This window comes from Cucurbita pepo, chromosome 3 (assembly GCF_057944985.1).
Source record: "Cucurbita pepo subsp. pepo isolate OVF chromosome 3, ASM5794498v1, whole genome shotgun sequence".
Classification (NCBI taxonomy): domain Eukaryota; kingdom Viridiplantae; phylum Streptophyta; class Magnoliopsida; order Cucurbitales; family Cucurbitaceae; genus Cucurbita; species Cucurbita pepo.
Genome location: NC_141800.1, coordinates 16,153,164 through 16,174,935, shown reverse-complemented (window position 1 = coordinate 16,174,935; position 21,772 = coordinate 16,153,164). Strand labels below are relative to the sequence as shown.

General features: G+C 35.0%; 3 protein-coding genes across 10 annotated transcripts; 2 read left to right on the top strand and 1 right to left on the bottom strand.

The window, feature by feature from the left end:
* Positions 1 to 935: 935 nt before the first annotated feature.
* Positions 936 to 9,505, top strand: LOC111791619 (uncharacterized). 7 transcript variants are annotated; one of them, XR_015420471.1, is made up of 14 exons: positions 937 to 1,212; positions 1,856 to 1,924; positions 2,119 to 2,205; positions 2,422 to 2,468; positions 2,694 to 2,751; positions 3,406 to 3,519; positions 3,757 to 3,864; positions 4,559 to 4,670; positions 5,546 to 5,613; positions 6,084 to 6,301; positions 7,204 to 7,402; positions 7,990 to 8,075; positions 9,045 to 9,290; positions 9,397 to 9,505. XR_015420471.1 is itself a non-coding variant. In XM_087122757.1 (12 exons), the coding sequence occupies exons 1-11, from the start codon at positions 1,179 to 1,181 to the stop codon at positions 7,375 to 7,377; spliced, it is 1,089 nt and encodes a 362-aa protein (XP_086978883.1). In that variant the 5' UTR covers positions 938 to 1,178; the 3' UTR covers positions 7,378 to 7,402; positions 7,990 to 8,181. The 7 variants fall into 7 exon arrangements, 5 of the variants coding, with proteins under 5 accessions (XP_086978887.1, XP_086978886.1, XP_086978883.1 ...); XR_015420472.1 differs by lacking the exons at positions 9,045 to 9,290; positions 9,397 to 9,505 and adding an exon at positions 8,983 to 9,035; XM_087122757.1 differs by lacking the exons at positions 9,045 to 9,290; positions 9,397 to 9,505 and having other exon boundaries at positions 938 to 1,212; positions 7,990 to 8,181.
* Positions 9,506 to 13,129: 3,624 nt separating this feature from the next.
* Positions 13,130 to 16,753, top strand: LOC111790435 (tubby-like F-box protein 3). 2 transcript variants are annotated; one of them, XM_023671321.2, is made up of 6 exons: positions 13,130 to 13,715; positions 14,869 to 14,956; positions 15,221 to 15,350; positions 15,453 to 15,632; positions 15,860 to 16,346; positions 16,459 to 16,753. In XM_023671321.2, exons 1-5 carry the CDS (start codon positions 13,422 to 13,424, stop codon positions 16,329 to 16,331), a joined length of 1,164 nt encoding a protein of 387 aa, XP_023527089.1. In that variant the 5' UTR covers positions 13,130 to 13,421; the 3' UTR covers positions 16,332 to 16,346; positions 16,459 to 16,753. The 2 variants fall into 2 exon arrangements, with proteins under 2 accessions (XP_023527089.1, XP_086978224.1); XM_087122098.1 differs by lacking the exon at positions 13,130 to 13,715 and adding an exon at positions 14,333 to 14,458.
* Positions 16,754 to 18,071: 1,318 nt separating this feature from the next.
* Positions 18,072 to 21,747, bottom strand: LOC111790434 (putative serine/threonine-protein kinase At1g54610). Its single transcript, XM_023671320.2, has 7 exons — positions 20,891 to 21,747; positions 20,407 to 20,691; positions 20,005 to 20,322; positions 19,697 to 19,924; positions 18,984 to 19,084; positions 18,790 to 18,907; positions 18,072 to 18,679 (listed from the first exon to the last, which is right to left on the bottom strand). Exons 1-7 carry the CDS (start codon positions 21,269 to 21,271, stop codon positions 18,377 to 18,379), a joined length of 1,734 nt encoding a protein of 577 aa, XP_023527088.2. The 5' UTR covers positions 21,272 to 21,747; the 3' UTR covers positions 18,072 to 18,376.
* Positions 21,748 to 21,772: the final 25 nt, after the last annotated feature.

Genomic DNA, 21,772 nt, shown 5'->3' with positions numbered 1-21,772 from the left:
CAGTCAGGATCCTCTGAGCGTACGGTATAAACTTTCAAACTAAGTTAAAACCGTCTTTATTCATTGGGATGATGTACAAATATCATTCCTTTGAACCATTGTTAAACGTATTTAATCTTTTTTTTTAATTGACAGATCTATTTGATACAAAATTGAATTTTATGGCTTAAGACTAACTTTTCAACGTTGTGCTAAATTAGGCTATAAATTTTGAACATTTTTGTGAAGTTTCACATCGGTTGAAGAGGGAAATGAAACTTTCCTAGTAAGGGTGTGGAAACCCCTCGTATGAGGCATGTTTTAAAACCGTGAAACTTACGACAGTATAAACGGGTCAAAGTGAACAATATCTATTAGTAGTGGGTTTAGGTCGTTACAAATGATATCAAAACCCGTCACTGGACAGTGCAAGACACTAGTCGGAGTAGGGCTAAACCTTCTCCATAGTAGATGCATTTTGAAACTTCGGTGGACGACAATATGTAATTTTTTTTTTTTTTTTTTTGAAAGTGTACAATACTTTTAATGTATTAAAATGGGCTTCTCCTCAATAAATAAAAGATCCAATTTTTTATCCAATTTATCTGTAAATAATTATGCTCTTTTATATTTCTATAAATAATTAAAATGCATTAACTATATAATATGCTACAAAGAATTTAAAATAAAAGATAATTATTGCAAAAGAAATTTTTATTTTTATTTTCAATTTTTCAAATAGGCGTATGAACACTCATTGGTACAAGAATAATATTAAAAATAATAAAAAAACAATGAATAAAAATGGAATAAAATCAAATGACAATCGAAAATATTTTGATTTGGCAGTTGCCAATGCCACCTCACATATTCTTCTCTTTGCGCGGCGAAAGTGGAGAGAGAGAGAGAGAGAGAGGGAGAGAGAGAGAGAGAGAGAGGACTGTCTTCCGGTTCAAATATTTCAGATAAGAAAACCAAAGACATTGCGAAGGAGAGAGAGACGGAGAGAAAAATTCCCGCTCTCTCTCTCTCTCTCTCTCTCTATATTGCTTCCTCCATAGGGTTTCCTCTTTCCGCTTCCACTGTTTTGTCTTCTCTTCTTCATGTCATTCGGCCCTCACTTCCGCAGCATTTCTCTCAAATTTCTCTAAATTCGTTTCGGCAATTGATCCGAGTTTTCCTGCTTTCTCGCCGGTTCCATGGCTCTGGATGATTGGAGGAGCTCTCGTGCAGGTTAGTCGCGGTTTGCCGCCATTTCCTCATTGTTGAAAGCTCGTTTCGCGCTATGCTTTTATGAGTTTCCTTTTTTTTTTTTTTTTTTGGTTTATTTGCTGCTTTTGATTGGCTAGTTCTGGTATATGATTTTGCGCTGTTTCTCATTTGTTTTGTTTTATTATTTTGCTTTCTTTGTTCGATTGAATATTTGGTTATTCTGCTTGCGTTGCATGTCGTTTGATTGTTCGTATTATGAACAGTTGAACGAGTCGTCGTTCTTCCTGCGTGCTCGTTTTTGTTATTGCCTGCGAACTATATGATTTTTGGTATTGAACCAGTTATATAGTTAGACAAATCAGTTGATGTTTTTTCCGGCTGAGCACTACCGCTTTTTTTTAATCAACATATTTAATTTTGTACTTTAGCTCTATATTTCGAGTGTAATTTAGTGACGAGGAAATGATTTCGTTATTACTGCAGGTGTGTTCGTCTCGCCGTTTTTTTTTTTTTTTTTTTTTTTCCTTTTTGCAGTTAGCTTCTTTGATTCTTGTGTGTGTGTGTGTGTCTTTCCATGATTATAAAGATGTTTTTATTCCCAGCGGTGTAGAATCTCTTCCTTACGGTACATAATACATTTGCCTGGTCTCAATGGTATGCTCAGTTGGAAATGGGAGAATGGCAGTGATGACAAGGCTTCTGGCTGCAGGGAGTTTCTCCCGAACTATTGCTGGTAAACCGAGACATTATAAGTTTTTCATTTGTTTTTTCATTTTTTTCTACATTTTTAATGATTTTGTTTGTTTGGTTGTCAGAAGTCATTGTTGGTTAGATTGATCATTGTAGGAATACTTCCACGACCATCTTTTTAGTTACATGTCATCTTTCATTCGGAGTCATAATTAATGTCCTTTTACTATTGGACAGAGGAAGTTGGTCATCAGAAATTAGCTTCTGAATTTATCTGCAGAGAACTTCGTGATGCAGATGAAGCAAATTTAATTGATGAAGAAGGTATGTACCTAATCCTACTTTAATTATTGCATGGTAAAGTGTTGAATTTTTTTTTTAATTTTTTTTTAATTTACAAACGAACATTCTTTTTTTATTATAGAATTCATATTTTTGATGGTACTGTGGAATGGGTAACGACGTTATTGTTAGTCGGTGGTTGGATTTTTGAAGCAGCTTGTTGACTCTCTCTCTCTCTCTCTATGTATATATTTACAGATATGCACGTCTTTGGTTTGAAGCCTATGGTTGATCCTCTGAACTTGGTAAGGTTTGATGACATTAGTAGTTTATCTATTTAATGTCCTGTCATTTTTACAACGATGAAGCAAAACAATTTTCTCAGACGGTCCTTTTCAGATCTCGTTTTACCACTTCGCAGCTTTTGTTACTTTTTTGGATAAGGTGTATCCAGTGTGTAATAATCCACAATCTTATGTTTTCTAATTCATTTAAATTTACCTTTCCCGTCCTTTTATTTGATCGTGTAGGTTTCCTGCAATATTTGTAAGAAGCCAGTAAAGGCCAGTCAATATATCATTCATTCAGGTTTGTTGTTGTTATTATTATTATTATTATTATTATTATTATTATTATTTTTGTGGGTAGGGCACTCCCTATTTCTCGTTTTCAGCAGTCAAATTATGTGAAGTTTCCCGCCTTTTGTTGTCTGATATGGTTTTAATGTGTACTTTCATTAATGTTTTAAAATCTTTTTTAGATCTTAGCGTATCTGTGTCCAATGTTGACATCAACTCACAAAGATAAGTTTCCATGCTTGTATTTTGCTATACTCAGCTTAATGTTATGGTTGGATCTCATGTTCATAGTGTTTATACCCATTTGAAGAATTATTTTATTTTGAACGTTATAGGGATTCCATCAATACTTGTTTGGGTTGTAAGAAATTCTGTGGTCATGTTGTACTCCGATTCAAATCTTTTGGTTATATCAATCGTAATCCAAACTTGCTACTGCTTTTTGTTCTGTTTTTTTACCTGTTTATAATTAATTTTTACCTTATATTATGGTTGAGGTATATTAGTATCAGTATGAGGTTTGTATTATATTTTGTTAGTTTAACTTCACACTTGAGTGGACCAATGGATTTTGAAAATTATTGTCAGGATCCCATTGTAAACTCTTATATGCATTAGATTGGACATGATGCTTTCCTGAGTTATCTTCATGTCATTTTATCAGAACTATGCAGGTCACTAGGTTCCGGACAAGGAACTATTATGGACCTTGATAGTGGGATGGGCCATAGGAAACACTCAAGGAAGGAGAAGAAAAAGTTGCTACCTGCTGATGCTAGTATCCTTCCATATCACATTGATTTTCTGATTCTAATTGGAAGATTAACCTCTCTCTTTTGGTCTTCCCCTTGTTCCCGTTTCTTTCATGCTTGAGTTTGTGCTGAATTTGAGAAAAGTTGTTCAATGTAGTTATGAGCTTCTTCTCTCTCTTTCTCTCACTCCCTTTTACAATTTCTCGGTGCAGGCTAGTCTTGTTATTGGGTTTACATATTTTTTAGTTCTTAATCTCTCATAGATATATCAGCTGTGGAGAAAGAAGGGTCTGAATCAACATATGCTGACTATTCTTCTGCACCTGTGTTTCCAATTAGTAACGAATTTGAAATGGTCAAGTTGACAAAAAGTAAATCCTCCTTTATCCATAGTTTGTGCTATCTTTTAATCTTTTTCTTTTCTAATTTTTGACTTAGGATATGTGAGGATTACTATTATTATTATTATTATTATTATTCTTTTATACTTTTGTGGCTAGAAATACATATGTTCTGATTCCCCACATGATCTAGGTGCAATAATTTTATATTGAGTAATTTCTAATACTTGTAATGGTAGTGCCTGGATTTCTATTGTTTTGTTCCTGTATGTACTAGTGCAACCATGGAGAGGGAAACTCATTCTCTGCCTGTAAAATATAATGATTTAATGCTTGATCTTCCTGGTGTTTTAAGGAATAGCCATGGACTGTGTAAGCATCCATCTTCTTTGTACAAGCATAAGTGTAACTGGCCTACTTTTGAGATGTAGTCTGGTTCTCGTCTCCTCTTATGAACTTTTGTTGGCTTAAATAAATACATGTTTCAATACTAGTGATTTAAGGTTTTGTATTTTAAGCCATGATATATATATATATATATATATATATATATATATTTATCAGATTGCTACTTAAATTTTAGAGGTGAGCCAGTCTTCAAGTCAAATTTAATTGGCATGCCATTGCTGAGCAACATACTAGGCGAACTATAATTTAATGATTTCTCAACCTTCCAATAACAATGGCTTATATAAGTTGTTACATATTATTTATTTTCCTTCAGGAAATTCAACTTGTACTGTGGCGCCTATACTGGATGATAGTGCAGGAGTCTGTCATGGTGTTGTAGACCATTCAGCTAGTCCGATACATCCTTCCACAAAACGATCCAAATTGTACACCATTCTTCATTTTTTTTTAAAATGGAATTTCATTGTTTTATGATCTATGATCAATTATTATGTGTACAAAACTTCCTGTTTGCCTGTGAAATTTTTCATCAATGTTTTCTTCTGGTTTTATAGTTTTTGGTGATCTTTTACTTCATTGGTGTGGCTACTTGTTCTTTTCACTTCATATGGGAGCTTGTGTCCTTGAATTTTTTCTCAATCTTAAATGTGTGTGCATATATAGATATATATATTTGGGAGGGTGGACATTCCGTACTTTGTTTTGCAAAGGGAGAGTTTACGAAGATTTTTCTATTTCTTTCTTTTGGTCCTTTTTGTTTCAAGTTGGTGCGTCTACTTTTATGAACTGTAGATTAATCAGATAAGTTATAGTAAGCCTTGTAATCCACTAAGCTGGAAAGGTGTATTGTTTGTCAATGGTGTCTATGCTTTTCAATATTTTCTAGCGCATTGAATTCTTGTTATGACATTCTTAAAAATACATTGTCCATTATATATATAATGAAGATAAGAAAACACTATTGTTAAAACAAATTTATTATAAGGGAAGGGAAGCAAGAAATGGAACTCAAGCTAAGGGCTAAGAATATTGCCAAAATCTCCCCAATTAGGCATGATATAAAGGGGAAAATGAAAAAATGTCAGTGTCAGGAAGTTTGAAGAGACAGCTAAGATGGATTCAGTGCCAAACTGCACTAATTTCCTAGCTAGCCGAACCTCTTCCTTTCTTTTTGTTCGGAAAGTTTCATGGACTATTTTTCTGAGTTTGAGCATCTGGATTAATGGAGATGTTATAATTTGACCATTTGTTAAGACATAGTCATCATTTATTTGATTCAGTTCTCTTTATGTTCTTGTAGGATAACTGGTGAAGGGCTGTTACTGGCATCTGATTTAGAACCATCGTCATCTAAAACAAAAATTAGAAGTGAGAAAATATGCCCCTGAGGCTAGTTTCCCCTCCTCTGTCATTTTCTTTTGCGCAATGTATGTAAATGTTATAGCATTGCTAGAAATATGAGAGTAAAGCATAGTACTTACAGGAAGAAGAGCAGTATACATTTGCAATGTATAGAGCTTTATTAGTTTCTGCTTGTGCCAAAGTCCGTTCAACTTGAAATATTAGCTGCATACATACTTGTGGGCATATATCTGAGCCAGTAGTTGTAATAAAATTTAGTTTGAGATAGTAGCTTCTAAAAATTTTCTGATGTTCAGAAATGAAGATTCATGGATATTGGAAACTCATTTTTTATTGTAAATAGAAATTTCTTGGTCTTCTGATTACATTCTTTAGAGACCTTTTAAATTACTGAATAGACTGTAGTTCTTTCTAGTGAGTTCTTGCATGTCCTCTTTTGCTTTGCTTGATGACAATTTTTTGATATTGTCCACCAGATGATCCATTTCCCCTTGCAAGTAAAATATACTACTCTCAAAGAAATAATCGTTTGCGCTCGACCCTTAGTTATCTTTACTGGGAGGCTGTTTCATCTAGCAAGGAAACTTGTAATATGGTGGATCATGGAATGACTAAGGAAAATATAAAACAATTTCATAGTACTTCCCAGGAGGAGGAGTCTCAAGAACAATCAAGTGATATTATTGGAAAGAAGGTATAGATCTCTATTATTTTAAATGTTTCATTTCTATCTTTTATGTAATGGTTTCTCAATGTTGCGACCCATACACACATATATGTAAACACATGGCTTCTTTGCATAGTCAACATTCAGCTTTTTTTTCATTCTTTATTTCTTTCACCTCTCTTCCATGCTGATTAAGTTTTGACATAGTCTAACATGTTGACCAAAGGCAGCCTTTCTGTTTGATTAGGATGCATGGACACAGATAAAGGGCATTATAGAGACAAATTTATTTTTGCACATTAATGCATTCAAATGTAATGAATTTTATATTTTTAAGAAATTAAGATAGATCTCTATTCTTATCCATTCAACTTCAAGGCTACTTATTATCTTTTTTTGAACTTTATATTAGTTTTTGGTTTATGTATATGTTAGTTTGCTAGATAAATATTACTAGTCTTGATGAAAAAATCATTTTAAAAAAAATATTTTTCTTCATTTTCTTCAAAGATGTCCCGTCTCCAAGATTGAAAAAGTAATAAAAGAAGGAACACTTTAAAATGTATATCAGATATGTTGGAGGAGTCACTCTGCTAGAATATAGTTTCTGAGCCTCTTAGCTGCTGGATGGATATATTTTCTGCTTTTTGTGCCATGCATAATTTATCTTCAGTCTGAGGGAAATTGTGTGTCTTGTGGTTATAGAAAGTCAGCATGTAGCACTGCTTTCCCCCCAGATTTTCACTTGATTATGACGATGTATGTCCATTTAATCTCTCATGTGTGTTAAATGGCATTATTGCACAAATTATGTTCCTCTAGTATAGTCTTCTTTTGTACTAATTGTAAAATTTTACCTGAGCATCAGCTTGCATCATTTTATGATCAGGATGACTGATGTAAAACAATCGCTCTTCCTTGGAAAACAGATGGATAGTCATTCCTTAACATCTGCATGGAAATCTGACCGTAATCTGGCCATATTCTCATCTGGGAAATGTCTGCCTGCTGGTGGTGCCTCAACTAAGTTTGTTACTGGCAGCAGTGTTGCATGGCCACAGATTGCTCCAGTTGAATTAACACAAAAGAAATTATCTACCTAGAGGGCTAGATCTAACTATTTTGAAGGTAATTCAGATGTTGCTTCACGTAGTTTTCAAATTTATTCCCCCCTTTAATTGATTAGCTCGTTTTAGTGATAATGTTTCTAGTAACTCTGAAGACCAAACATTTTAAAGCTTGAGTGTAGCCCAATGGACTTGATTTGGAAGTATCTATTACTCCCTCAACTGAAAGTCGTTTTGGCTTTCACCATCTTTTTTGAGGATCCTTTTCAAATGGAAAAATGAAATTGGCAAAAAGAATTGCTACCATATGATGAAATCTTTACATTCTTTTGAGAGTGAAATTTAGTGTTAACTATCAGTAGGAGTCTATTAGGGTCTTATTAATAGGTAGAAGCAAGTTTCTTGGAAGACAATAGAGGGGGTAGAGGAGGCTAAGCTATTATATGGTTGTCTGACTTGATTTTTTTTAAAAAAAGGAGGTATGCAACTCCTTAATTGGGATTGTCTTATGACTATATTTCTTTATCTTTAAGCTTTCAATAAGTTTCCTAGATATTCACTATCTTTCACATCCTAATGACAGTGACATTAATGTTATTTCAAATAAAGAGAGAAGAATGCTAATTATTATCAGCCACGATTTTGCAGGAAAACCACTGGAAAGTAGGCAACAGCCAAGCGGAAGTGTTCCTGTTGTACAGAAGTCTAGGTGGCACTTTTTTGTAGGCACAGTGGTACATATAATTAACCTTAAAACTTGAAGTTTGGACCAAGAATCTGTATTTTGATACTGGCATTGAAAATCATTTAAAATTATTCATTCATTTTCTTTGTATTTAATCTCTTCTGTTCACTGCAAAGAGTAAATATGTCCTTCACCCACTTCAAATATGATCATTTTAAGTCCTTGAATGGCACTTTTTTTCTAGAACCTCGGGTAGAAAACTTGTGCAGACTCTCCAAAACATATATACTAGCTGACAGTAACAGAGCTGAAGGAATTAAATCATGATTTATTTGTTCTCTTTTATCTAGAAGCTAGATTCTAGGTTTGGTTGAAGTTTCTATGTCGAGTGTTAGGTTATGGAGCCTAATTATTTATAGCATAGTCTAACGCTTATACATAGTAATACTATAATGCTATATGGTATATGACATATAAATAGTAAAAAGCTATATTAGATAGTTATATCTGGTAAAACTATATATGGTAAGCTAAACCATATATATATCCACTCCGGCGAACCTTTGAAAATGTACTTTCTATATTCTCCGTATTCTCTCTTCTTATTGTACATATGTGTAGTCATCAATACAAATCATTTAGCCAATATTCTCCTTACATTTTCTCTTTTCTGTTTTTTGTGTTTATCTAGAATGAGTGTGTGCGTTGTTGTGTACATATCTGTAGTCATCAATACAAATCATTTAGTCAATATTCTCCTTGCATTTTCTCTCTTCTGTTCTTTGTGTTTATCTAGATCGTGTGTGCGTTGTTGTGCGATCCTAACATCGAGAATTTAATAACTTAGATTGTTCTGGTTCTGAAGATGATTAACCAAAGTTTTCTGGGCATGACCAGAAATAATATGCTAACTTTAGCATTGATGATTGGATAATTGACCAGTCTTTCATTAGTAGGTCAATGCGTGCTGAAATTTACTGATATTTTGTGGTGGGTGCGGGTGGCTCTTATTTTCTAGAATGACTTTTCAGAGTCGGTGGAAATTTAGTGCGTTTGTTCAAGTGAAAATAAAGTGGAAAATCTCAGGAGCAGCCTTTTGTCACCAGCCAGCCAGGTAGCCACACTTTGCAGCAGTGTAATTAGGCACAAGATAGTGTGGTGCGGTGAGAGCAATGTCATATACTCCCGCATTACTGGCCAACATCTATGGCTGATATTTCAATGCGGAGGTAAAAGGAAGAAATATCTGCCACTTTCGTCACTGGTTAGTCTTTTGTCTTTTGCTATACATAATTGAATTGGTTTTTTTTACAAACATGTGAACTTGAATTTGATGTGATGCTCTTTCTCGTCTTTTTCCCATCATGCAGGGCAAGCTTTTGAAAGCTACTTGGCTAGGGTGATTGAGTTGCCCGGTATCACAATTTTACTCTTTGAAATTGACTACACTATTCTCGATTTATTCTCGTTACTCTTTGAAATTGACTACACCATTCTCGATTTATTCTTGTCTTAAGTCAGTCAACTTAGACTTAAATTGTGTCTAGCACAAATGATCTACTTTATAGTTTTGGAAAAGTGTTCCGGAAAGCATTTTTGAGAAAGTAGATGTTCTTAGCAAAAACAAAATGGGACAAAACATCAACAGGACAACATCAATATTAATAACATATAATTAAGAGGGTTTGACAACTAATTTTTTTTTTTAGTACATTACAAGACTAGTCCTTGGTAGATGTTGATATAGCAAGTGATGAAGAGTCATACGCCGACAAAATTGCAAAGAAAGTAAGGTAAAAACTTGGGACCTTGCTAGTTTTATTTGGGGAAATGTAGTGCTGCAAAAGGTTTGAAAATTTTGAATTTTAGTGATTTTGAAAATTTTAGGTCTCCTTTGATAGACTTATAGGTTTTTTTTTTTTTTTTTTTTTTTTTTTTTTTTTTTTTTTTTTTTTTTTTAATTGTGTTTGTTTTCTCACAGATTTTTACCATAGTAACATTTGAATTCTTACCCTAAACTCTAAAAATAAAATAATTAAAAAAAAAATTATATTTCTTTTTAGTTTTTCAAACTTCCCATGAAAAAGAAATTCACATTTGAAAAAAATGTTATAATTAAACTTATAATCTTACAATTATAGGGAGGAATGAATTTGGAATGTATGGTTGTTTTCTTTGTGTTGATCTATAGGCTTTGACTTTTAGGATTTTAGATTAATTACTCAATCCAAGAGTCAACAACTTTTCTTATACTTAACTATTTGATTGAGTAGACACTTAAGTTCATGTAAATCCCTCTTTTCTTCTTCTTTTTTAGCGTTAAATTATAAATTTAGTTTTAAACATTTAAATTTGTGTTTATTTGAACTGTATAAAAAGTTTTTTTATCATATATTCTGAACCATTCTTTAAATCGATATCAAACTTCTGAATTTTCTATCAGACACATAAAAAAAACATGAAAAACACGTAAAGATGTTTCCGAGCAAAGATGGAGACAACTTTCCGGTCTCCGTCCCACATTTCATTCTTCATTCCCACAATTTTTTCTGTTGAATTTCGCATGATTGAGACATGATTAAGACGTGAATAGTTGAACTATGCATACTAACTTAGAAGAATCCTATTACTTTGATTTTAAAATTTCAATTTTTTTTTAATGTTCATATATAAATTTCTATACATACAACATTAGCAGGGTGAAGCTTGAAGCTTTTCTTTTTTAAATAAATATAAATAATAATTTTTACATTTTTAAAACATTTTAAATTGAGGTTGGGAAAACATTTGACAATAAAGTAATTATTTTTTTATATATACAATATAATTTTTAATATCTGACTAAAAAGTGTAACCATTTTTTAGTGGTGATTGAATTAATTTCTTTTATTTTTAATTTTTAATTTTTATTATGACTTACATTTCGTGTCGACAATTGATTAATGGATGAATGCTTTTACGTCGCCATCATTTTTTATTTATCTCAAATCAATATAAGATTCCAAATTTGATATTTTTTATATATACAAAAAAAAAAAAAAAACATTATCTTAATTCATTGTAATTTTTTCCTTAGATGACACAAACACCAAAGCTTCATATATTATAAAGTTTTTATCCAACCCTTTAAAATATTAATTTATAATTCGAAAACGCATTTTAATAAAACTTTAGTTATGGGTTCTTTTTGTTTTTAATATACAAAAAAAAAAAAAAAAAAAAAAAAAAAAGTTGTCAGGTTCTTTTCTTTATTCTTTCAAAACAAAAAGTATATACATATATATATATATATATATATATATATATTAATAAAACATAGGTTAAATTATATTTTCCATTAAAATCAATAATAAAAATTGATTTGATATGTGACGTGTCAAAATTAAAAGAGTATTATGATATTATTATAACTATATAGAAAATTAAGCTCGTTATTTACCTAATTAATTTTTATATTTTAATTGTCACCTCATTTATTTTGAGTAATATCAAATATATTTATAATTTTTTTATATATTAATGGTCTTGTCAACATATTTTATATAATTTAATTAATATTTTATAAAACAAAAAAACAACCTTTAATTAAGAGGGTCTTAAAAGGTGTTGAAATAGGAAACAATTTTAGAATCACTTCCAACAAGCAAACCCCTATCAAATGGATAAGCCTGTCTACAAGTGGGCCTCTTTGTGGGCCCATTCTAATGGCAGACATAATTGAATGGGCCCACAGTTTCTATTTTTTTTTTTTTTTATTTATTTACAAAATAAAGTCCATTTATGACGAGCCTTTTTAAATTTTAAATCTTTGAAATATAAACTTATTCTTTAAATAATAAATACATTAAGACTATAAAAAAATATTCCTAAACTTTTAAATTTTTTAATAATATCGTTAAAATGTCTAAAAAATACTTTTAATTTTTTAAAAAAATTTAAAATACCCGGTTCATAATTTGAGTTTTGAAAAGTTTCATTAATGTGCTTTTAAATTTATCATTAAAAATTGAGACAGTCTATGAGGTGTCGATAGATAGTTTTCATCCATATATTAAGGGTAAAAACATTTTTGAGTTTTTTTTTTTATAAAGCTCGAGAGTGTTGATGTTATGTTTAAAATTTCATATAGATATAATAGATCTTTTCACGGATAGCTTTAGATACGCTCATTTCCATTGATTCTGGGTTTTGGGGCTGAAAAAAACCTCGTTGATTCTTCCCTTCGTTCCGTTTACTTTGGACATCTCACTTGAAATTCTATGCATTCTTTTGGATATTGTACTAACGTTGAATACGAGAAATGGTAGCTTAACAACAAAAGAAGTGTATGCATTTCCTGATCAAAGAAACCTTCAAAAGAGAGCGAGCGAGTGATGGCTAACCATCAGTCTATATGTTGCTCGTGAGCTGCCAAGTACCAGTCTTGCTACTAGTTTTTCGGGATTTTCTTAAGAAAAGGTTGGGCTAAGAAAATGGGTATCACGAGCATGCACTCCAACCATCTTTCTAAATCAACAAGCAAGAAAGTTAATTAGTGCGATGGTGCTCGAGTCCCAATTGAAATATTTTTTTAATAATTTATCAAAATCAGTAATATATAGTTTCTAATGAATAATTTTTTAGAAAAAAAATGAAAAATCTTAGTCAAAATTAAAGTCAATTGTATAGATAAATAAGTGTATTATTTAATCCTCATGTCATCTTAAATAAGCAATCAATATTTGTTCTTTTGCTAAATCCATCTCTTAAAATATCTTATTTCAAACTCCATAAAATATCTTTTTTTTTAAAAAAAATCATACTATAATTAAATTAATAATAACTATTTCACCATTAAAAAGATTAAATATTAATATTTTTAATATTAATATATATAAAATGTGAAATAGCAATTTAGTCCCTAAACTTTAACTTAATAACAATTTAGTCCCTATTATCTATTTTTTTTTATATATAAATATATGAATTTTTAAATTAAGAATCTAAATTATTATATTTAAAAAAGAAAAGAAAAAAAAAAAAAAAAAAACTTGACACAAATAATTAATTAAAAAATATATTAATCGAGAGAAATAAAATAATTTGAAATGAGAAATAAATTGGGAGAGTAGAAAGGTGAAAGTTAGGAAGGCAATTCGAGTTTCAGTAGACATCACAATCCTCAACTCGATTCTTACCTTCTCCGAACCAACGCCTTCTCTTTCTCCTTCTCTGTCTCTTCAAAATCCCAATCCCTTTCCCCTGTTCATCTTTCCCGGAAAATCGCTTCAATTTTCTCTCCAAGATTCCTCTCTTTTCCCTCATCTTCTTCACTGTCTCACAAATCCTGACTCTCTGTTCCGATTCCGGCTTCTCTTCCTTCAAGAAGGCTTTGTTGGAACACAGTTCAGTTTCCATGTCTTTGAGGAGTATAATCCAGGAAATGAGATCCAGGTCCCGCCGTGTTGTTCAGGATGGTTCGACGGCTGAAGTCGGCGATGGTTTGGCGCAGAGCTGTTGGACTTACATGCCTCAGGAGTTGTTGAGAGAGATTTTGGTTAGAATCGAGAGCTCTGAGAATGTTTGGCCTCTGCGGAAGAGCGTAGTGGCCTGCGCCGGAGTTTGCCGGAGCTGGAGACGGATTACTAAGGAGATTGTTAAAACTCCCGAGGTTTCTGGCAGATTGACGTTTCCTATTTCTGTGAAGCAGGTTTGGGATCTTTGAACTGTTTTTCTCAATTTTATTGCGACGATTTGGATTTGATGTTTTGAAATGTAATTCTCGTTTCTCTGTTTTAATCGTATTATATAATCGACTCTCTCCAATCTACTGTGTGTTTATTCTCCTAAAATTCCGCGGGATAACTTGTTACTACGGGCGTATTTTTCGCGTAGGCCGTGATTGTCCATTATTGCAGTCGTCTTGTATGTTTTTCCTTTTTTAGATTCACATTATCTCTTGTCCTGTTTATTTTTTCACGTAGAGTATATTTTTGGAGTGTATTCTAGGTTAACTTTTTCTAAAAATTGGAAACAAATCTTCTAGTTCAAGATATGGGATGAAGATGAACAATTTAATTAACACTTCCTTTCTTTCATTGTTATTTAAATTCCAATATGTTCAGGCTTAAATGGGATTGATTGGGACTGGGAAGTGTTCTTTAATGATCAAATGAAGAGAAGTGCGTGCACCTTTTTAAAAAAAATTATTCACTTTTTTGGGACAAACAAATCAGCGTGCATACTTTTATCTGAGGATATCAAATTAGTATATCGATTATTGTTATAAGCAGCATAATTCTGTTAAACATTTTCTTATGAAGGTAGCGTGAGTTTCTGAAAATTCAACTCTTGTATGTGTTGAATCTGACTTGGTGTTGGCGTTTGCAAGATCTCATATATTTCCAGTTCCACAAATTTGTCATTTTTTCATTTGGAAATTGCCAACAAAAGGTATCGTTATCTTTTTAGGGACCACGTTTAGCTGCAATACTTTAGGTCCCCTCTAATTATTGGGTTCTACTTTTTGAGATTACTGCTCACTAATATATATATATAGGTCCAACTGGTTGAGTGTCTTATAAGTTTATGCATTATTGCAGTTCCAGTTTCTGGTGATGAAATTAAATATTTGGGCTATTTGATTTTCCTTTCTGCAACTTATTATATATTACATCCATACATATGTTACTGACAAATATACATACTTATTTTATAGGTTTGTTTATGTTTTAGGTTATGATTTGTCTAAAACTGCCGAGAGAATTTTTTTTTTTTAAATTATGATTGAGATTTTATTAGATTTAAGTTTGTTAGTCACTACATTCCTTCTTATTTTGATGTTTTTTTTGTTGTCTTTGCAGCCTGGTCCAAGGGATTTGCTTCTTCATTGCTTCATAAAACGAAATCGATCTGCACAAACTTATTTCCTTTACCTTAGTTTGACTAGTGGTAAGCTTCCATAGCTAAAGCAAGTTCTTGACGCTTTCCTTCTTTATTCTTTGGGCGGATTATTCGATTAGTTGCTTGATTGTTTGAAAAAGTTAATTAATTGGGTGATTTAACTCATTGCTAGGCGCTACTTTTGTATCTTCCAAGGATAATTACCTCCTTTTGATATATGTAGTTTATATACAATAACCTTTTATGGGGGGAATAGAGGGGATGGGAGCATAGATAAAGTTGCTGATTTTTGGCCTTTGGTCTTGGCGACAGCACTTGCTGACGATGGAAAGTTTCTTCTTGCTGCCCGTAAGTGTCGACGGGCCACCTGCACTGATTATATAATATCTCTGCATGTTGATGACATGTCCAAGGCAAGTGGCACCTTCGTTGGAAAATTAAGGTAGGGCTCCAGGAGGAGGTGTTTGATGTTGACTGTATGGGTTTTTTTTTTTTTTTTTTTTTTTAATATTAACTCAAATGTTAATTTATTTTTCTTTTAAAGATCTAATTTTTTAGGAACAAAGTTCACAATCTTTGATGGACAGCCACCTCATGCAGGAGCCAAGCTTTCAAAAAGCCGCTCCTCTAGGCTTGTGGGCCTGAAACAAGTGTCACCTAGAGTTCCTGCCGGCAACTACCCAGTGGCTCACATCTCATATGAGTTGAATGTCTTGGGTTCAAGGTACATATGGGGAGGCTTTACACTTTTTTCCTCCTGAAAGCCATCTGTTATTTTGCTGTATTATTGATAATGAGGAAAGCATATGTAAATAAATAAATCCATCCAATTAAAGAATGCTTGTCATTGATGTCTCGTACATCGTCCTGAATGAGCGAGACACGCACTAATCTGCTTTTGGGTTCGTCTATGTTACTCTAGAGAGGCTAATATGGTTTGTATTACTGCAGGGGTCCAAGGAGAATGCATTGTGTAATGGATGCTATTCCTGCCTCAGCTATTGAGCCAGGAGGGGTGGCTCCAATACAGACTGAATTCTCGCTAAGTCGTATCGACTTTCTTCCATCATTGAGATTTTCCTGGTCAAAATCGAATCATTTGGATGATCAACCATCAGGATCTTCAACTGATCAGGAGGATCGAGTCTTAGTGCTTAGGAACAAGGCTGCTCGGTGGCACGAACAGCTCCAATGTTGGTGTTTGAACTTCCATGGGCGAGTGACAATTGCTTCGGTGAAAAACTTTCAGTTAGTCGCTTCACCTGAAAACGGACTTGCTGGACCTGAACACGAAAAGATTATCCTTCAATTTGGAAAAGTAGGAAAGGATATATTTACAATGGACTACAGATACCCAATCTCAGCATTTCAAGCTTTTGCCATCTGCCTCAGCAGTTTTGACACAAAGATCGCGTGTGAATGAGACATCTCTGATCAGGTTTTACACATTTAAAATCTAAGCTTTTTAAAACAAAACCTTATATCTTAACCTTTTGGGACATTTGATGGCCATTATTCTGATTCCTTGGTTGTTTTATATGGATTAATAGGATCATGTTAGTGCACGCAACGGGATTTTCTCTCGACAACAAGAACTTTTCAGTGGCTAGCAGCAGTTAACGTATCATGAAAAACCCTTGAAGAACTGCATTGGAAGGAAATGGGGGCTAAGCCAGGCTTTGAATTTCGCAGCTCATCTCCACTTTTTGGTAACATTTTGTCTAGAGTACACATTGAATATTTATTTTCTTTGATGTAAATAGTAACTCTTTTGTGTACGATCTGATGCTGCACCGAGAAGGCCCCATTCCCATATAATAATTGACATACTTTATGTGTTCTTGATTTCTATCTTTCATTCATCTGCGTTCGTCTTTGACTGTCTTTGACTTCATTGGATTCTGCCTCGACAACGTCCACCCCCTTTGTTAGTGACCATGGCTGAGGGCTGAGGAATCACCAATTGTTGATGCGGATTTTGAGGTATGCCATTTTTTCTACAGGGATTTCAGATAATTAAACATAGAGAAACAGAAATATGTGGCTCTGATAATCGTTGCCAAAATTTTGAAACAAATTATATGATTTGAATGAGTGGCGAAAGATGATAATTTCCACTATTTTCATTGTTTTTCTGAGATTGAGCTATACTTGTAGTGGTGGTTGATTTTGTGTTCAAGTTTCTTTGGCTGGATATTCATATTATTCTTAGGATGAACTTTTTATTACTAACATTTTGAAGATGGATAGTGTGATCAGTTCATAAAAGGATAGGATGAATTGATTTATGTTCACTGCAAATTACTATCAAGGAGGTAATAACAAATAGAACAGGTAGGAAAAACTATTTAAAATATCTGTGTGAACCATTTTGTTGCCAAACTGAGTTTGAATCGGCTTTGGGAATGTTTGGAGGTTTTTTAGTGGGGGAGGATGTCACGGTCATGCATGTCCAAGGCGTGTTGTCAATGGCCGACGTCATCCCAAGAATCGAGATGGCGCCAAGACATATGAACTATGTCGATGGGAATCGAGATGACAAAATGAGATGCAACGTTGCATTGAGAGGCCTTGACCTTGAGCAGAGGTAAGGTCGAGCCAAATGACTTGGTCTGGTGTAGAGGCAAGTCGGATGTGTCCTACGTTTGGAGGCTTCATCGGACCTTAGGCGAGGTTTGTCTTCGTCAATCGAACATCGCTCGTGCCGAATCCAAGCTTGTTCAACCACACACGTCGCATGTGCGTGTATGTTCAATCGTCTGCGATACATCCGACTTGCCTCTACACTAGGCCAAGTCATTCGGCTCGACCTTGCCTCTGCTCGGGGCTAAGGTCTCTCAATGCAATGTCGCATCTCATCTTGTCATCTCGATCCTCATCGACATGGTTCATATGTCTTGGCGCCATCTCGATTCTCAGGATGTCGTCGGCCATTGACAACACGCCTTGAACATGCATGACCATGACATCCTCCCCCACTCAATTGGTTGACGTCCCTGTCAACCGCCCGAACAAGCAAGACTAGGACATCTGTCATGCGGCCCTAAGCAACATGGTTTGGACAAGCATGATCGTGAACTAGACATATTTAGATCCGTTAAATGAATATTATTTTATTACTTCAGCGTTAAAATGACATTTTAGAATAATCAAAGAGAGGAGAGATTTAATTGAATTTGGAAAGCCTTCATATCCCATGAAGCAATGGAATTCGAAGGATCGGTAAAGGATTTCCAAAGACAGATTAAATTTTATTGATATTTCAGTAAGCACAGTGAAGAGAATATGGAAAATGGGTAAAACAAAAATATAGAAAACAAAATATACAAACATCTTACAAATCTATATAGAAAACTGAAAATTTAGAATGACAAATCATATACTCTTTACCTCTCCCTTGAATTCAATCGAATTTCCCGGGCTCGACCTTAAAACTATCCGAAGCTCTTCGAAACCGATTTCTGTGAATTAGACTCGAGCAGAGTGTTTATCTTTTCGTAAGTCCTTCGATGAATGACCATCCCCTGCTGTGTGTTTTCTTCGTCTTGGAGCACCAACAGCAGCTGGATCCATCAATGGACCAGACCATGTATGAATGTTTGCTTTCGGGTACGAGAAATTCATCGAGCTAAATGGAACGTCGGGAGGATCATAGATTGGATCGATGTGATGTGAAGTTCCTAGATGGTAGCCAAGTGCTCCATCTTGATGCGGAGGAGGAAACTTTTCGCTCTTGCTCTTCGCATTCGCGTGTGTAATGAGACGTCGCCGCTGTAGAGAGCACCAATATCAGATTTTCGAGACAATACATGGGGTACAAGCACAGTTAATTGTGTGTGTGCGCGATGAGAGATAGGGAAAAAATCGACTAGAAGTCATACATCGAGATTGGCCTGAAGCTCAGCATTGGCTTCTGGAACGGGAATTGCACGAACAGCTCGATCGCGTGCCCGTGATTTCTTCACCCCATCTGCATTGCTCCTGCCAGCAGCTCTTAGCCTGCACTTACACAGCTCAAAGTCAGAAGAACAAGATAGAACCAACTAATTGCAAGAAATAAGAAGTTGTCATCAACCTTCTTGCTTCTTCATCCCGCAGTTTTGCATCCATTTCCTTGCTTGGAGGATACTTGGGGAGGCTGGAAGGCTCACAGGCATATGGCTTGGTAGTGAAAAACTGCAGAATAGAACAGAGTTTTAAAAAAAAATGTCTATAAACACGAGAAATATAGGAAGATCTCCAATCGGTTCCCGAGATTACTAAAGTATAACAAGTGCACGTGAGTCAAAACAAAACATGATAAAAGGACACGTGTTGATTTGTGGGCTAGTCTTCACTCTTGGAAGTAATTCGAGACAAGCAGGTAACAGGTCATGACGTGGAGATGTCAGGATCATCAAATGTTGAATCCTGATCTAAATCTTGGATATGAGGTGTTACATTTTCTTTCTCTTGCTCGAGAGCAGGGGATGGGAATATGGGTCGATGATTATAGGGCAAAAGACTCTATTGCGCGTAGATTTAATGGTGAAAACTACTAGCCATGGAGAAAGATGCCAGCTCTCAATCTCGAGCAAGATCGAGATTGCATAATCAAAAGATTCCTATAGTGAAGAGAATTTCTTTTGCATATCTCTGTTTCGATCGAAAGGTCTACAGCGTCGAGATGCTATAACATGCCGAGATTCAGAAGCATAACGAAGCAGGGACAAGAAAAAAAACGAGGCAGTAGACGGTTCAGGTGCAAAAATGATAGTTTGTGTATGCTATAGCGAATGTAGAACTGACCTCACTATGTAACGCAGCAGTGGCGGTCAGGCGTTCATCCGGGTCGATTGCAAGAAGTGTCTCGATTAGCGGCAGAGACGATGGCGGGAAGTCTTTAAACGTCTCTGATATGCATCTCTTGTATGAATGTTGAGGCTTGAATATGGTTGCATGAGGCAACCTTGACTTCTTCCAGTATTCCTCTGTAGGAGAGCCACATAACTTGAATATCTTATGTAGCTGCTCGACCTACGAACATGTCAAACGATAATACTCAGCAACGACTAAACTGAATATGCTCGATCCCGACAACTAGTAACGAGCTTTACCTCCGTGCGACCGGGCATGATAGGCTTTCCAGCTAACAACTCAGCTAAAATGCAGCCAGCACTCCAAAGGTCTACACCAACGCCATAATCGGTAGCTCCGAGAAGAAGTTCAGGAGGTCGATACCATAGCGTAACCACCCTACTTGTCATTGGCTGCTTGTGGTTCGGATCAAAGACGGAAGCTAACCCGAAATCAGCTATCCTAAGGATCCCATCATTACCAATCAGAAGATTCGATCCCTTTATATCGCGATGCAGCACGTGACGGTTGTGACAGTGTTCGAGCCCTGATAACAATTGGTTCATATAACATTTAACCTGCCAAAGTCCATTAGAAGACTCAGAACTAAATACCAATGCATCTATTTAAATGAATCAAACCAACGAGTCCGATCTTCACACCTGCGGTTCGGTAAACTTGATCGTCGGGCTCGCAGCAAGTCCAGCCAAATCGTGCTCCATGTATTCAAACACAAGATATAAACTACATGACATCCGGGATGTTACTAAACCTTCGAGTTTCACAACATTAGGATGATCCAAACGTCGTAGAATGAGAATTTCTCGAGCCATAAATTTCACACTCTCGGGCTCCAAATTGTCGAAACGAACCTTCTTTAGAGCCACAATCTTCCCTGTCAAAGTATCCCTTGCTTTGTACACATTACTATAAGTTCCTTGCCCAATCTGTTCAACAACATTATATATATACATATGTAACTTCGGGAGATTTCCAGTTTTGTTCATAAAAGGAAAGAACATCAATGAAAATGAGAATTTCTCGGACAAAACTTGAATTTATTTCCAGTTTTGTTCATATAAATATGGTGATTTGGAAGAACATCAATGAAAATGGCAGAACAGAGAATGAGAAATCAAATCATACCTTATCAAGCTTCTCGAAAGAATCAGCACGGCGAGGAATCCATCCGTTGATAGCCTCACCGGCAACAGCGGAGAGCCAAGCAGGCCAACCGGCGGCGACTTGCTCGCCATGCACATGTTTCGGCGGATTACTCGATCTCGGATTCGGCCGTCGCCGCCGCTCGCCTCTCGACCTCGAACCTCTATGATCCTCAACCTCCTTCCTGCAGCCACCATTGCGAGCATTAGCATTAGCATTAGCCAGAGCAACCTCCGGTTTAGCAGAAGCCCTAATTTCCTCCGCCGCCGCAGCGGCCTTCGGTCTCTCCTCCTCCTCCTCCGCCGCCGCCTCCGCTTTCTGGACAGGCTTCGCAGAGATCTCTCGGCCAAAAACACACCCCATAGAAACCAAACCACAGCAGAAAAGTCATGGAATCATCATCCCGCCATGACAGTCCAGCAAGGAAACAGAGGCGGATCCAAAACCCTAATAAATTAGGCTTTGGGAAGAGAGGGAAAACAGGAATTGGAATGGGAAAGAAAGGAAGTATGAAAGTGAATGATATAAACAGAAAGAATTATGGAGACAAAAGTAAGAGAAAACAATGATTTGGAGTTGGCCTCGAAAATCTTTAAACAATCACAGCTTCAAAAACACACCAAAAAGTACCCCAACAAACACAACAACATCAACATCAACATCAACAACATCAACCCATTTCTCACTATTTTCATCAACCCAAATTCACCTCAAGAACAGAAAATCCTCAAATCTTCACTCACTCAACTGACTATGAATCAAGAACATGTGTTTCTTTTTTTTTTTTTCTTTTTTTTTTTTTCATTTATTTCTTTCCTTTTTGGAAGTTTGGAGCTGAAAGAATGTTAGGAGGAGAGAGAGAGA